General features: G+C 38.6%; 2 protein-coding genes across 4 annotated transcripts in view; both read right to left on the bottom strand.

Moving 5' to 3' along the window:
- Positions 1-5422, bottom strand: part of LOC126911127 (uncharacterized) — a 30892-nt gene extending 25470 nt beyond the window's left edge. For 2 of the 3 annotated variants that reach the window (XM_050696377.1, XM_050696376.1), the window contains exons 1-3: positions 5233-5422; positions 4676-4754; positions 4069-4341 (exon numbers count right to left, since the gene is read on the bottom strand). In XM_050696377.1, coding sequence (XP_050552334.1) covers positions 4186-4341; positions 4676-4754; positions 5233-5414 — 417 coding nt within the window. In that variant the 5' untranslated portion in view covers positions 5415-5422 and the 3' untranslated portion in view covers positions 4069-4185. Of the gene's footprint in view, positions 1-3524; positions 3730-4068; positions 4342-4675; positions 4755-5232 lie in introns of those variants that run through there. The other variant, XM_050696378.1, reaches the window with a different exon arrangement.
- A 1685-nt stretch (positions 5423-7107) lies between these two features.
- On the bottom strand, positions 7108-15342 carry LOC118274711 (uncharacterized). Its single transcript, XM_050696353.1, has one exon. The coding sequence runs from the start codon at positions 14873-14875 to the stop codon at positions 7322-7324; it is 7554 nt and encodes a 2517-aa protein (XP_050552310.1). The 5' UTR covers positions 14876-15342; the 3' UTR covers positions 7108-7321.
- Between the last annotated feature and the right edge of the window lie 1507 nt (positions 15343-16849).

The raw sequence follows: 16849 nt of genomic DNA, 5'->3' as shown, positions 1-16849 counted from the left end.
TTTATTCAAATCCCGAAAATCTATGCATAGCCTAGATTTTCGCCCTTCTTCTTTTTTATAGGCTAGTGTTACAGGAGCTGCAAAGGGACTATAAGATTCTTCAATAAGTTTATTTTTTAATAATTTTGAAACTTGTTGTTCTATTTCTTTTTTATCCTCAAAATTACATCGATATGGTCTTTTGCTACAATATGTATCTACAAGTAAATCTATATGTGCCTCATAGCCCTTAACTGAACCTACATCATATTTATCTTTCGCAAATAGTGACTTATATTTGTTTATCAACTCATCTATTTTTGACCGCTGTTGAACGTCTAAATGATCAACTGAAATGTTGAAATTTGAAATATCTATGTGATCATTAAAATTGATCTCGCATTTATCTTCAGTTATAAAATTATCTTTACCTGTGTTTTTCTTTTTTCAATATTTTCATCAATTAAATATTGCAAGTTTTGAATTTTGTTACCTGTTAAGCCAGGAATATTTTCATTACTTTTATTTTCCTCATTGTTAACGTTTTGTATTATTTCCAAGTTTTCATTTTGAATTAGTTGAAAAGATTTTATGCAATCTAAGCCAATTAAAAAATCATGGTCAAAGTTTTGTTTATCTACAACAAAAACATTTATGTATTTCTCAATTTGAAAGATCTTAATCTTTAATGTTACTATTCCTATAGACTTTTTTACACCATTAATCGTTTTTAAATTTGCCTGATTATTATTGTTATTGTAAGTGTAATAATTTTTTAATTCCAATGGAATTAATTAAACTTACATTTGATCCTGAATCATAAACCCCAAATGTTTCTAAGGAATCATTTATTAAAATTTTAATTTTGATTAATGGTGGAATTATTAGTTTTTTGGATCTACTTCATTTAAACTCATTTCTAATTCAGAATTATTAATACTTTTAATTGACTCTTTTTTATACCGATCACCTCCCTTATTTTTAAACCAACAAACGGATTCTGAATGATACCGAATTCCTTTCTTTTCTTTTTCACAAATTTTGCATGGTTTTTCCTTGAAAGTCTTTTCTTTAATGCTATTTTCTGAATATACTTCCTTTTTTCCTACAAACTTTTTATTCAAATGTTCTAACCCACGAATACTATTGAATAAATGTTCTGTTTCCTTTAAGTTATTTCTATCAATTTCATCGGCGATAAAATTAGGTAAACCCGTTACAATTAAATCTATTAAAGTAGTTTTATCTATAAACTTGTTAGTCTCTAATAAAAGTCTCTCTTTTTTTAATGCATATTCTATTAACGAGCCTTGCCTATACTTAAATAAAATAGCATACCTTACCGGTGTCCAACCTTTGTTCATATATGTTTCGCAAAAATTATTTTTCCAAATACTCCATTCAGAATTCATTGTATGCTTTATAAGCATAGAGCTATACCAATCCTGACAAGAATCATCTAAAAATAACCTTAAAACTTGAATTTTGTAAATATCATCAGTTATACCTAAACGAGTACATTCTGTTTCGAAGATAACCATCCACTGTGTGACATTTGACGTTTTTTGTGTAAACTTATCAATAACAAACATTTCAGATACTTTTTTCAAATTAAACTGTCTAGTCTCCTTTCTTGATTCAGCAAAATTTTCCAAAATTTTTGAAAGAGCTTCTATTGGCGTTTCCGTAGAAGTCTGGTCTTGTGCAATTGATGTAACTTCTTCCAGTAAATAACCTTTAAATTGCATATTTCCATCACCATCTATGTAGATATCATGTAACTCCGGTGTAATAGAAATCCATACTTGTCGTTTTTCATGTCTTTTTTGCAATGTAGTTTTTACTTTTTGGAAAATTTGAGACTTTATTAAGACATCGTGTAGTTTCACCGGTTGTAATTGCTCCGGAATTAAGTAAGTACTTTTATTGGCATCCATAATTGATGTTAAGCATATTATGTTTGTTTTCGGGTCGTCACTCGGTTTGACAACAAATTCGAATTTCAACTTCTCCATTGTTGACAACAGTTATAATTAATGTTGTTTTGTAATAAGTTAGTTGAAACAAAAGCCCAAGTTGTTGCTCTGTAAAAAGAGTTATTTATTTTAATCAAAATACTAAACAATTTGGTAGGTTAGGTACCATACATGTTTAACAAATTAAACTTATATCTAAAATACAACTCAAACAAATACTAACCTGTAAAAAGAGAAACAACATTAAATGCTATTGCTCCTAACAATTAGTTTTTATAAACTATTAAAACTTTCTTAAATAAATCCACTAAATAAATCAATAGTCTTTTCTCTTTATATTACATTTCAGACATATTCTCAGTTTTCTTTTACCACAGACAATATTCAAAGAAAGCGCGGTAATTTTAAATAACGAACCAGAGAGCTTATTTACATATATAGTCCAGTCATTTGGTAAATAAAAAGGCGGTTACCTGGAAAGTTTTCCGGGAGTTTTGAAAATTGGTTAATTTATAGATTTGGGTATGCTCTTTTTGAATTTTAACTTTGCCACCTCGTACAACCGCCGCTCGCGCCCCAATATTGAAAAAATGGCGCCTAAAAACGGTGTTTTGTGACTATCTCCGTTCCAACGCATTTTACGAAAAATTTTTTAAGTACAAAATTAAACTAGAAAAAATTTAATAAAATTTATTTTTTAATAACTTTTTCATAAAATCATTAATTTTTAAATATGGCGGCGCGAGCGGCGGGGTTAGGAGGTGGCAAAGTTGGAATTCGAAAAGAACATACCTAAATCTATAAATTAACCAATTTTAAAAAGTCCCGCAAAACTTTCCAGGTAAAACTACCAAATGACTGGACTAATAGGTTATAATAGAATAAAATGAATGTAATATTAAAAACTACATTAACTGTTTTTTTTATTTCTACTGGACTAAATTCGTCGAAGACATGGAGTAATTTTTATCCATCTCCTTTCGCTATTATTCTATTTTTATGGAATAAGCCAGCAAACAATCAGACGGTTCACCTGATGGTAAGCAATTGCCGCCACCCATGAACAATTGAAACACTTGACCATGGGTGACATACACACAATACTTTCTTTAAGCTTGTTTGTTTGTTTGTTGTGTATTATGATAAAAATATTTGAACACACACAATGTCACGCCTTTTGCCCCCAAAGGGGAAGGCAGAGGTGCACATTAAGGCACGTAGAGCCACTGTACAACGTACACCCACTTTTCACCATTTGTGATATAAGTCCCATGTAACAGGGGGTGAGCCTATTGCCATATAACGGGCATAATTCAAGACTCTGTGCTACTACTGAAAAGTTTTCGAAAAACGGAAAACAGCCCAGCAATACTTTGCCCTTGTTCGGCTTTCGCACTTGCGACCGCATAAAAAATATTTGAACGAAAAACAAATTATACAAATGTCTATGAAATAATGAATAAAACAACTATTACATTATAATGTTATTTTAATGATACATATAATATAAGATATAATTAAAAAATGTTGACAGGATTATAGCGAAATCAATTAAAATAATAAAGTAAATATTAAGAAAAATGTAAGTCTCGATATAAGCGCCGGTGTGGCTTCAAATTAATCGAGACTTACAAACAATTTACTAGAAAAATATGCATAATTATAATGACAGAATGAGCTTCAAGTAGACATGTTTAGCCAATTACAGTTCGGATGTTGTTGCAGGTGCCAAGTACATAAAGCTGCTTCAATCTTTCAAAATAATGGTTCTTTTTGGTTCCAAGAATTGGATGTTTTCTGCCTAATCCCATCTTAGCAAAAAGTGTGTGTATATTAGTATTGGAGTTCATTATTGTTTATACGCGATGAACGCGTAAAGAGAAAGAAATTTTGAACTCAATTCACTTTAAATTATGGACCAAAATTGTTTGAAAATAGCACACAATGAAGTTGGCCCAGTAAAGTCCAGCAATGTAGGGCAACTAATTGAAAATTTAAGATCTTGACAGTTTTGAAGAAACACTTTTGAAAAGAAACAGTTTTGAAAAAACACACACACAAAACTTGACAAGCTGGCATTATTGTAATAGCCAGCAGATCAAGTCACTTCTTTCTGTCAGACTTTATTAGATTGTCAGCTGTATTGTTCGGATATAAAGTTGAAAATGTAATTGACAGAGTGGGGTAGCTTGACTTACTGGCATTAGTACATAATATACGGTATTATTAACTAGTTTCCGTGCACGTAGCCATAAATTTTCACACTACCAAGCATACTGCCGCCGACTTGTGAAGTCAAAGTCATGACGAGATTGTTGGTCAGCCAGCCTGCAGTGTGCACTAGAGATGGCAATGGTTGAAAGTGGTTTCTATGAGTGGTGGTTATCTAGAAAGAAAGAAAAAGGACTTATTTCTTAAACAATTTAAACACTGAAATACAGTGCCGAATAACTTACAAGTCCTTTGTCGGGGGTTTACAAAAAACAGTTTGTTATAATGTCAGAGTGCATAAGACTGCGAGTTCGACAACTGTCAAGTATACTTTGCCACTTGGCAGAGTTACTTTTTCCAAATTATATGTACTTCTTAAGATTATTAAGATTGAAATCGGCCTTGATTGTAGGTGGTGATTAGACACACCTCTGCGTTGCTTAGCAGTGATAGCTATACTAGCGTATAGGCTGATGTCGATGATATAAAACGTGAGTACAAAATCATACCACAGTGTTTGGTGCGCCAATGTACTCGATTCGGTGTACTACCGCTTCGCCCGGAATGGCTGGCACGAAGAAGTTGGACCTGAAATTATTAAAGATAATAATCTATCAATATATTTTTGAATTGTATTTAGCATTTTGTGAATTATGAATAAAGTTTTAAAAATAAATTTAGGAGCACATATCGTACACTCGGTAAAATATAAAAGATAATTTATTTTGCATTTCGGTATATAAGGTGTTTTAAAATTATCTGCCACGTCATTGTTGTATTTGATAATTACAATAGTGAATCAATTTCGTACCTCAGACTAGTTAATTCAATTTGAGAACATAAAGAAGTTAAATAAACATTGAGTCTATTCTGCCTAAAGTGGTTCACAAGTTATACGCACTATGCGGTCTATGCGTCGCTGCGACCATGAAAACCATTGTTATCGATTGTTTTCATTGACGAAGCGACAGAGACAGTGGCAGAGACAGCAAGATTACACTACCTCCCATTAAAACCGTGCCAGATAATTTTAGAACACCTTATACCTAGCTTAGTTCCCACTTACTCGAATAAAAGCTCAGTTTCGTTTGACGCCTGGCGAGTGGACAGGAATTTCTGGAGCTCTGCCTCATCAGCATTTTCTACCACCGTGACACCTCTGGCCAACTCCTCCTTACTCGGGAGGACACTAGCACTACAGCAGGCTGCTAGTGCTGATAGCAATGCGATGGTGATGAAGGTCTTCATCTGAAACAGCATGTCCACTTTTATACACTGACCAAAGACTGATTTATATTATCTGAGCGGCGTGGCACCCGTTTAGCTAGTCCGATCGACAGGATAGCTGGAACAGTAAAACTAATAGAACAATTGACATAAGAATTTCTTTTTAATTTTGCTGTTTCCACAGTCTTAGCAGTCTACTGAACGAAAAATGTAAATTCGTTAAAGTAGTTTATGTTGTAATATATTGACTGTTAATATTGACTGAAGAGTTGGCGCGGCGGCTGGGCAACCGAGTGACATTGTTCAAGACAATTGAAAAATTACCAATTTAATTTTTAAATTTACATAAAAAACATACCTTGTATTCCAGTATTTCTCTGCTTGAAGTTGCTTGAAGCACAAAACCTTTCAATTTTAATGAACTTAAAAATGGAACGTCCGACTTATATATCCATGATGTATGATAAGATACATAGATAGGTCATTATCTTCAGGAAAATATTTATTATAATATAACAACTATGCGATCTTAATCAACGTAAAATTAATCCAAGTGATTAATTAAATACTTACAATATATTTTATCATTTGATAGTTTTCTTTGTGATTTGGAGCGATAATATTTAGTCGCAGAAAGCTGATGTGAAACGTTAGTGTTTTGCCATGGAAGTGCTTTTTTGAGGGGAGAAAATCATTCAATAACTTCTCCCGCCTTGAGCGAGGTGAAAAGGAGTGCAAAACTCCTATTTACTAGAAACTCCCCCATTCCTACTCCTACTTCAAGCCGGAGTCTCGGTGAAAAGCTCAAGCACAGAAATAAATGGTTTTACAAGTCGGGGTCAAAAATCGATACATTTCTCGTATATGGGGGCGTAGCTAGCGCCGTATCTGTCGTATCAATTATACGAGACCCTGGGCTTCGTGGGCCCAAACGTATCACTGTGTGACATTAACTTAAGGAAAATAACAAAAATAAACATGGATACGCTGTTATAGCATCAATAAGTCCCGTCTTTGATGCTTGAGCGATAGGATAAAAGCAATAGGATGATTTTCTCAAACAAATAAAGGAAAAAATGATGGCTCTCATAGATTTTTTATAATATAAGGCACGCTACACCACAACTCGTATATCACCGATTTTTTTTAAGGGGCAATATAATCCAATGACTTCTCTCGCCTTAAATGAGGCGAAAGGGAGTGTCAGATTCTTACTGAATAAAAACCACCCCATTCCTACTCCTGCTTTTCAATCCCGAGTCCCAGTAAACCCACTAGGTAGTCCGCAACTCCGGATCAGGTATCAGCCGTACTGTGCCCCATCTGTGGTGGGCTGATAACTATTTGAGGCGCGCGTGGAACGCGACGCGCCGTACGCACGGGTCTGATTCTGGTCGGGCGGCGTGCTACCCTAGCTCGCCATCCGTAGACCCGCACGTACGCTGTCTGGAGATCGTTGTGCGATCCCTGACGCCAGGAATGTCTCTCGCGAGGGCTGGGGCATGAGGAGGTTCGTTCCCTCACGTACCTTGTGCCTTACATGATAATCATTAATTACTGGCGCTTATTACGTTGAGCAATTTAGGTATAATACGGTGTACAGCGAATTTGAACCATCGACTCTGAGACTCGAGATGTTATGTTGATAAGGAGTATCGAAAATGTTATATTAATTGATAATGTTAAATGTTATGTTAATTGAGTAAACGACCGATTCTTATGAAAGGTTTATTGCTACTGAAAATAACATGTTGTTGAGTAATAATATACAATTAAAGATAAACACATAAAATTACAACGCGACACATTAAGTAGGACAAGTAAGTTAGGTTCAATGTACAGCGGAGCTCGTACATATTGCCCACACACAAAGATAACTTAAGGATACATCTAAATTGTTTCACAATTTACTTAAAATGTTAACTTAATTATGGTAACCTACTACGCGCAATAGGCGACGTTGCTTTATCGAGTGCGCATGCACTCGATAAGTGCGCTGTATTACTCATGTCTGTGACGTCGAATAAGGCGTTGTCAACACTGCTCGCTGTCGACCGTCTTCGGGGCATCGGGTGTGGTACCGAAGCCGCTTCTTGTGTTCGTTGATTAGTCCAATGTTTGCGTAGACGATTGTAAGCGTAAATAAACCCCGCGGAAATTACTGCAGCAGCTAATAGGTAGATGGCAACGTATTGGTGGATATCGTGGTGTGTGGCATGATCTGACAGGATGTCTTCTGAGGTTGCAGCTTTCATCTGCTCCACTTGTTTGCCAAGCTCTTGCAGTAGCGATCTCTGCTCTGTTACCGTTTCATTCTCGTGAAGATGTTTGAATAGTGGCACAGATAGGTTTATGATGTTGTTAATCGAAGGAATTTCTGCAGGACCTACGTCGACTTCGGCTTGCATTTTATTCATTTGATGGTTTTGGGGATAAACCGCAAAGGTTTCACTACTAATTATACAACCGTCGTGGAGTGTTATGACCCCGGCTCGGTGTAGTAGTTGCGTTGAAACTTGATGCCCACAGATAATACGTATTTTGCATTGTTGACAGCAAAAATATAGGTAATTATTTGCATTGTTTAATTCGAACCACTTGTCTCGGCAAGGTTCGTGTCTGACTTCGCAGTGAGGAGGTTCTCTTTTCTTCATGCAGAGACTTTCATCAGACTTCATGCGGTATACGGGTTTCTGTAGTGGACACAATCGTGTTGTCGTGTCATGCTGTATGCATTGATGTATTTCAGATTCTGTCATTGGAATATACGAATCCTTTTGAATGTTGATTGCTAACATTTCAGCAATAGGTAATAGAGTGACCATGTCTCCGTCATTGCTTTTTGGTATGGGAATTGTTCGATATATCTCGAAGTTCTCTCTGTTGATTAGGGGTACCTTTATTTCAATTATAAGGTATCGTTCAGTCATTTTCGCCTTTACTTGTAGAAGATGATACAGGTGAAACAACTCTGTTTGAATGTTGTTAATGGGTAGAACTAAATCTTTGGACAGTTGACTCGAAATAATGTTTAACTCGTCTCGGAGCTGTTCTGGTGCGATGAGATGTAGGTTGATCTTGCCATTATAGATGTTTGTTACGGTGTCTATAAGGTTTTCCTGGACGTTTCTGAGGTGTTCAATGAGGCTGTTGGCCGTGATAGAGGACATCACAAATTCGATAGACAGTTCTTGGGAATCCAGTTCCTTCTGGATATTGGTCGTAAACTTCTCTAGGTTTAACAGATGTTGGTTAAACATTTTGTACTGTTTCTCGACGGCATCTTCCGACCTCTTCAGTAAATTATACTCTGCTTCGATCACGGATGTCTGATTTCTTAGTAACAGTGCCAGGTGTTTCTCGTTAACCTTGATTAGGTCAATGTCTTCTTGATATTGTTTTGCGAACTCGTCATCTAATACTCCGAACAGGGAACGCGCGACGGAACCAATACCGTTGATAAGCCCACGTTTGCTTCTCGTATTCGCTCGGCCTTGCGGATTCAGCAACACATTGTTGTAGTGTCTTATTTCATTGATCGAGTGTTGTAGCTGTGTTAAAATTACGTTGCACTGTGTTTTCTGTTTTATTTTTTCGCAGATGTTTTCTAGATGATTGGTGAATTTTCTGGATGCGGCTATACCGTGCCAGTAAGGCTCGATGTCATAATACACGATAATCTTCCACTCGCCGCGTATAAGTTGCATATTTGTCACTTTATCAAAGTACAGTCCTTGTTGAAGCTCGACAATGTTTGTTTTGTTAGCTGCAGCTGCTGGATTTAGCAAGTACAGTAGTGTCAAGACCAATCCAATGAAGTTTATTTTTCTGTTTGTTGTTTTGCATCGATGCAAATTTTGCGACTTGCTGTTCGTCTGTTGGTCTGATTCGTTTTTGTTGGTATTTGAGCTATTTTGCTGTTCAGCCGTATCGCCACCGTTGATAGGTAAGATGGACAGTTTTGTAACTGGTCTTTTCATAAGTCCATTTTTTGTCTTAAGACTGACGACCCGAACATACCCATCATTTCCAGGGTGAAGTTCTGTTATTCTTCCCATAAGCCATTTCCCAGCAGGAGTATGATCGTCGTGAACAATCACTAAATCACCTATCTCTATATTTTTCTGTGGTTTGTGCCACTTGGATCTTATTGTAAGTTGGCTCAAATATTCGTTTTTCCACGCCTTCCAGATTTCGGCGAATATTTTTCTTGTTAGTTCCCATCTTGTTCTTGCATCTTCCTTTGTTTCGATGACTGTCAGGCCCGGTCTCCCCGATAAAAAATGTGCTGGCGTCAGGCAGTCTAGGTCTTCGATATTTTCGCTTAGTGGGCACAGCGGTCTTGAATTCAAACAGGCCTCCAATTTGGTGAGTATTGTGGTGAACTCTTCAAACGTCAGTTTTTGTTCTCCTACGACTCGTTTCAAGTGATGTTTCAGGCTTCTTACTGCTCGTTCCCACAATCCTCCCGCTGATGGCCAAACGGGTGCATTGAAGTGCCACTCAATCCTCATTTCCGCGATTTCCTTTTGTAATTGTTCGTTTTTGTATGTTTGTTCTATTTCCTCGTATTGCTCAACCAATTGGCGGTTTGCGCCGACAAAGTTGGTCCCGTTGTCACTATATAAGTGACGAGGGACGCCTCTTCTTGCTGCCATCCTGTTAAGGGCTGCCAAAAATGCTGAACTGGTGAGATCTGATACCAGCTCAATATGGACAGCTTTGGTCACCATACATACAAACACGGCTATGTAGCCTTTCGTTGTCTTCGCTCCCCGACCTTTGTTCATTTTGACGTCCACATATCCAGTGTAATCCACCCCCGTATGATAAAAGGGCGGTGCTGGATTTACTCTTGCACTCGGTAGGTTACCCATCAGTTGGTGCTCCATTGTTGGGTTGTTCTTGCGGCACGTCACACAGTTTCTGACTTGCATCTTGGTTATTCGAGTTCCTCCAACGATCCAATATTTTTCACGTAAATGTGATAAGGTGAGCTTCGGACCGCCGTGGAAAGTCATTCGATGAGCTTGGTCGATGAGTAGATGAGTTAGGCGACTGTCATGTGGAATGATCATCGGATGTTTCATGTTCTCGCTTAGTAAGGCGTTTCTCAATCTCCCTCCCACTCGTAGAACACCTTGATGGTCAATGAACGGATTAAGCGCCTTTAACTTGCTGTTATACTGCACTGTGTTTTGTTTACGTAAATAGTAAATATCGGTGTCAAATAATTTTTGTTGAGTTTGTTTCACGAGCACTTTCGTTGCATTATCCAATTCATGCAGTGTCAGATAACTCGGTAACTGTCGTCGCTTCGGGTTCAATGCTCTGAGTATCCATGCCACAATGCGAATAATATGTTCGATACAACTGTAGTTTTGCAATAATTTCTCAACAATGCTTGGTTTTTCTAGGGTGTGTTGAGTTGCATTTGCTTGTTTTTGAACTGATTTTTCTTCTTGGTTTGTGCTGTAGTTATGTTTTTCAATGTTATTTGTTTTAAGAGAGGGCAACCATGTCGGCCCTTGCCACCACAATTGATTTTCTTTCAGTTGACTTGCGTACTGGCCTCGACTTGCGGCGTCAGCGGGATTCTCTTTTGTTTTGACGTAGTTCCATGAGCATTGTGGAATGACGTCAGTAATACTTCGTACTCTGTTTCCCACGTAGGTTTGCCAGCGCGCTGGGTCTCCTTGTAACCAACCCAAGACCACCATGGAATCAGTCCAGCCATAAGCTTGAACTTCAGGTTGATTCAAGGATTGTTTGACCTTGCGCATTAATTGCGATAGAAGGTGCGCTCCATTCAGTTCTAGTCTTGGCAATGTTGTGGTTTTACGGTGGGGTACAATCTTTGACTTTGCGGCTACTAGCACCGTTGATGACTGGACCTTAGCGTAGATGACACAAGCATAGGCATCCATGGACGCGTCACTGAACCCATGTAGCTCCATTTTTTGTTTTTGGCCGCAGTTAAGCCATCTAGGTATTTCGCAAGAGTTTATGGCCCTTACATCTGCTTGGATTTTGCACCACTCCGCATGTATATTGTCGGGCACCTCGTCGTCCCATTGCAAGTTTCCGTCCCACAGCTTTTGAAAAAGAAGTTTTAATTTAGTTGATACAGGAGCCAGCCAGCCGAGTGGGTCAAATAGTTTAGATATTTCGGCTAGTAGGCGCCGTTTTGTTTGTTTCTTGTTCACTTCCGAAATTGTGCATTGAAAGGTGAACTTATCCTCTCTTGAGTTCCAGCACAAGCCTAATGTTTTTTGTGTATTTTCTGTTTTGAAGTTGAAGACAATTTTATCGTTGTTTTGTTGTTCGGAGATGTCTTCTAGAATTTCTTGATTGTTTGCCGACCATTTTCTTAGGTTAAATCCTCCATTTTTTAACAATCGTTTCAGGTCAGCGATCAATTTCTTTCCATGTTCTATTGTATGGGTACCATGGACTAGATCATCCATGTAGAAGGACTCCTCCAGCACCTTTGCGGCCTCTGGGAACTGCTCCCGTTCATCTGATGCTAATCTCCTGAGTGTCATCATAGCTAAGAACGGCGCCGCTTTGGTTCCGTATGTCACGGTTGTTAGTTGGTATGAACGAATAGGTTGTTCTTGCGATGCTCGCCATACAATTTGTTGTAAGGGTTGGTCTGCAGGTGCCACCCAGATAGCACGAAACATTTTCTCAATATCTGCGGTGTAAGCAAATTTGTATTGTCTCCATTTTATCAATAATGTTTGTAAATCTTGTTGAAGATTGGGGCCTTTGTACATGAGGTCGTTCAAACTGTAACCTGTAGATGTTTTTGCTGATGCATTGAATACCACTCTATACTTTGTTGTTGTTGATTCAGCGCGTTGCACGCCGTGGTGAGGTAAATGACACTCGTATGTTTTGTTACTGACTGTTGATTGTTTCATATGACCTAGTTCAATGTATTCAGCCATAAAGTCTTTATATGCCTTTGCCAAATTTGTTTGTTTTTCCAGCTTTCTTTCCAATGTTTTGAGTTGGGCGATAGCCATTGGCTTGGACGACCCAAGTCTGCTTTCAAAGTCCTCCTTCATCGGTAGTCTGACGACATATTTTCCGCTTCCCAAGCGTTGCGTAGTGTTGGAGTAAAATTCAATACAGGCTTCATTTTCCGTCGATATGTTGGAGTGATCAACTATGTCTTCGGATTCCCAGAACTGTTTGATATCATCCAGGTTGTTTATCACCACATTGCAGTGAAAGGTTTTCACATTGCCACATAAAAGCCAACCTAAATGAGTTTGTTGTGCAATAGGCTGAGTGGCGTCCACGCCCTTTATTATTCCTCCTAGGATGATTTGCGAGTAAATGTCTGCTCCAAATAGTAAATCCACCTTGCGACTATTATTGAATTCGGGATCGGCTAGATTGATATTCTGTAGGTGGGACCAAGATGGTTTTGTAAAGGTGTTGTTTGGTAGGTTTTTAATCAGGTTGTTCATAATGAAGACAGACGTTTGAAACTTGAAGTCATTGTAAACAGAACTGCAAGTAATTGTTGTCATTCCTTTACAGTGATTCTCTCGTTGACCAACCCCAAAGATGACTCCTTTGCATTTCTCGCGCTTGCTTCCGAGAAGTTGAGCGGCATGTTCGGTTATTAAAGATATCTGGGACCCTTGATCGATGAGGGCTCGAAGTTGGATTTGTGTCCCATCATCTGTTTCTACGTTTACCACCGCGGTTGCCAGTAGTATCTCAGATGTGTCATCATCCTTTGATACATGGGAAGTGTTTGTTGGTCTTTCTGGTTTGTTTTTAATAAATGCATCGTGTAGCAATGTATTATGTTGACCCGCGCATATGCGACATCGGTAAGCTGACGTACATTTCTTTCCATTATGGCTGAACAGGCAGTTTACACAAATATTCATTTTGTTTACTGTGTTAAGTTTTAACTGAATGGGCATTTCTAAAAACCTTGCGCAATTGTACATGCCATGTTCGCCATCGCAAATAGGGCATCGGATCGTTGACACATGGAATGATTTCGTAATTTTCTTGTTGCTAGAGGCTTGATTACTGCTGTATTGTTTTTTAAAGTATGAATGATTTTGTTGTTGGCCCGATGACGTGTTTGGTTTTTGATTGTTTTCTTGTTTGCGGCGCGATGCTTCCAACGATGTAAACTTCGCTTCTAGGAAATCTAACAGATCTTTTAATTTTGGCAACTTCCGGCAATCCTTCAGCGAGTCGTGGTACTCTGAATGAGTATCTGCGTCTAATTTTTGCGATAGTATGTGTACAAGAATCGGGTCCCAAGTATCAACATTCACACCCAAATTTTTTATCGCATAGAGTGTTTCTATGGTTACGTCATGAATTCTCTTTAATTGAGCGACTGTCTGTTGTTGCATATTGGGCAGATTAAAAAGCATGTTTATGTGCGATGTGAATATAAGTTTTTCATTGTTGTAACGGTGATTGAGGATTTCCCAGCACACGAGGTAGTTATCAGAGCTTATCTGTAGGTGTTGGATCAAGCGTTCTGCTTCTCCTTGTACCTTACTCTTCAGAAACTGCATCTTCTGAGCAGACGAAAGGGAGTTGTTATTGTGTATTGCTTCCGTGAAAAGGTCTTTAAATGGGATCCACTGGTTGTAGTTACCGTGGAAAACTGGTATCTCTAATTTCGGTGTTGTTTTCTCGCGATGAGTGCCGGACCACATTTTGGTGTTCAAAGCTCTTTTTAGTTGTTGAAACTGGTTTTCATACCTGGTGTAGCGGTCGTCGTAGACTATCATCTTCTCTCCGTTTGTCTCGCACTCTATCTCCCAGTGAAGGTTGTCGATGGCTGACCAGCGTGATTGTAATGTTTGTAGAGCGTCTTGAAGCTCCCATTTTTCAGTTAGGAATTCCACGTGTATGTTCGCAACTGCTCTCATGAACGCTTTAAAGTTAGCCGTTTGTTTGCGCATCATATCGTCCAGCTTGCTATTGGATCCCATATCCTTTTTCTCAGTGATTTGTTCTGTTCGAGAAGGTGATGGCTCTCTGTTTCGATTAGCATCACTGGCTTGCTCTGCCCTCTCGCTCGTCGAAGCTTCTTGTTCCTGTTTTGTTTGATCCGCGGCGGTGCCTTCCCCTCCTAGCTGGTTGGCCCCTCCCGCTGCTTTTATTTGTACTGGCTGCTCCCTAGGAGAGCGAGCTAGGGACGTCAGTTGTTGGTGTTGTTGAAGAATAAGTTCCTTTACTTCATTGTAGCACTGTAGCGTTATATTATAGCAGTCATTTGCAAAGTAAGGATGTCCTCCACTTTGCTCTGTAGTTAGGCGGTCATGATTAAACTGAAATTCTGACCAAAGGTTCTCCAACATTGCCTTTCGGCGTTTGAAATAGTCGGCATTTTTTCTATCCCAACCATCTTTCTTGATGTTTATTCCGATCTTCTTTATGTTGTCGTAGATTTCGTTCTGATTTTGGAATAAATCAGCTAACGACATGTTGTTTATGTTATTTGTCCTTGTCGACAGCAAGATTAACTCTTCTGTTTGCAGCGTCAACTGTTTCTCCACACTCCTGGTACTTTGTGTTGTGCGATTTTACCTATTTGCGGTGTATGCGCCTTCTCAATTGGTAACTGGGGCGACCCGCTTGTGGGAGACCAGTCCAACCGATTCGCGACCGTAAAAGGTGTAAATCACAGATTTTTGCTCGAAGGACCATATGTTGGGGCGTAACTCCCAACAGTGAGATGTTATGTTGATAAGGAGTATCGAAAATGTTATATTAATTGATAATGTTAAATGTTATGTTAATTGAGTAAACGACCGATTCTTATGAAAGGTTTATTGCTACTGAAAATAACATGTTGTTGAGTAATAATATACAATTAAAGATAAACACATAAAATTACAACGCGACACATTAAGTAGGACAAGTAAGTTAGGTTCAATGTACAGCGGAGCTCGTACAACTGTACTTTGGGGAAGGAATTAGTATATTAACTACTAATGCCTTTAATCAGATTAATATAATTATCTTCATGACTACAAAGAAGGTACTAAAAAATCATCCAATAGGATGAATTTCACCGCAGGTGTCGATGCCGTCACATGACAATGATTGCTTCAGATTATGATAAATGATAATTGATATTTAGTTTTCCAAATAGGTTACAATGTAACTCTTTTAAACCTCAATCTTTAAAATAACTAGATGAGAAGGGCATTTCACCTTACATGTAAATATGCATTATGCAAATATAAATGCTTCGATTTGATTGATGGAAACAGTTAAATTAGAAAAGATGTCTCTTCGTAAACGGGCGAACTATGACGCATACAAGTTTTTTATACCTGAAAATAAAGTAGGTATATTTTTGGACGAAAACATATGGCCCCAGAATATAATTTTCAGGCGTTTTGTGCACTACAGTCAGAGACGTAGAGAAGAGAATGCGCTAAAGGTCGGCACTGTAAACAATAAGCATGGCTGATATGTTGGTACGATTCGCCAGCTTTAATTGTAGGAGTATCAAGCGTTCTATCGAGGATGTGAGAACACTTTGCACAAATTGTGATATAATAGCACTTCAGGAATGCTGGTTGCTGCCGGAGGAATTGCCTTTCCTGAACTCCATCCATGATGACTTCAGCAGTACTGGGACTTCGGCTGTTGACACGTCTGCTGGCATGCTGCGTGGCCGACCCTATGGAGGGGTGGCTCTTCTGTGGCGAAAAAGTGCATTCAGTGATGTGTCGGTCATACCGAGTGATAATCCGCGAGTTTGTGCGATACGCATTAATTCGAGTGAAAGACCTTTCCTGGTGTTGAGTGTATACATGCCCACGGACGCTGTGAGTAACCTGCCAGAATTTTCACATTGCTTGGGTCTGGTAAGTGCGATCATTGACAGTAGTGATGTGGAGGCGGTTTATTGTCTGGGTGACTTTAATGCGCATCCTCATGAACTGTTTTTTACGGAACTTTTGAACTATTGCAGTGACAATGACTTTTCGTGCATAGATGTCGAAACGCTGGGGTTAAGCTCGGATACGTACACGTATGTCAGTGAATGTAATGGCGCTAGACGATGGTTAGATCACTGTCTCTGCACAGAGTCGTCTTTAAAAACTGTTTGTAATGTGTATGTTAAGTATGATGTAATGTGGTCGGATCACTACCCATTGCTTGTTGAGTGCGATATTAAAGTAATTAGGCCGAAATCAAATCAGAAAGTGATCTATGACAACCGAGTTATGTGGGGAGATAGAAGCTCAGAGGCCATTCATTTTTATAGACAGGAGAGTCATCGACGATTGCGAAATATTGATTTCCCTCTCGCATTGTCCAAGTGTTGTGATCGTATGTGTGGTGATCCGGGCCATAGACAAATAATAGATTGCCTATATCGAGACTTGATATCAGCTCTAAGTGAAGCCGCCATTGTAAGTAGGAAGACACGAGTCTCGAAT

Source organism: Spodoptera frugiperda, chromosome 10 (assembly GCF_023101765.2).
Source record: "Spodoptera frugiperda isolate SF20-4 chromosome 10, AGI-APGP_CSIRO_Sfru_2.0, whole genome shotgun sequence".
NCBI lineage: Eukaryota > Metazoa > Arthropoda > Insecta > Lepidoptera > Noctuidae > Spodoptera > Spodoptera frugiperda.
Note: the sequence above shows the minus strand (reverse complement) of the source record. Positions and strands in the feature narration are given on the sequence as shown.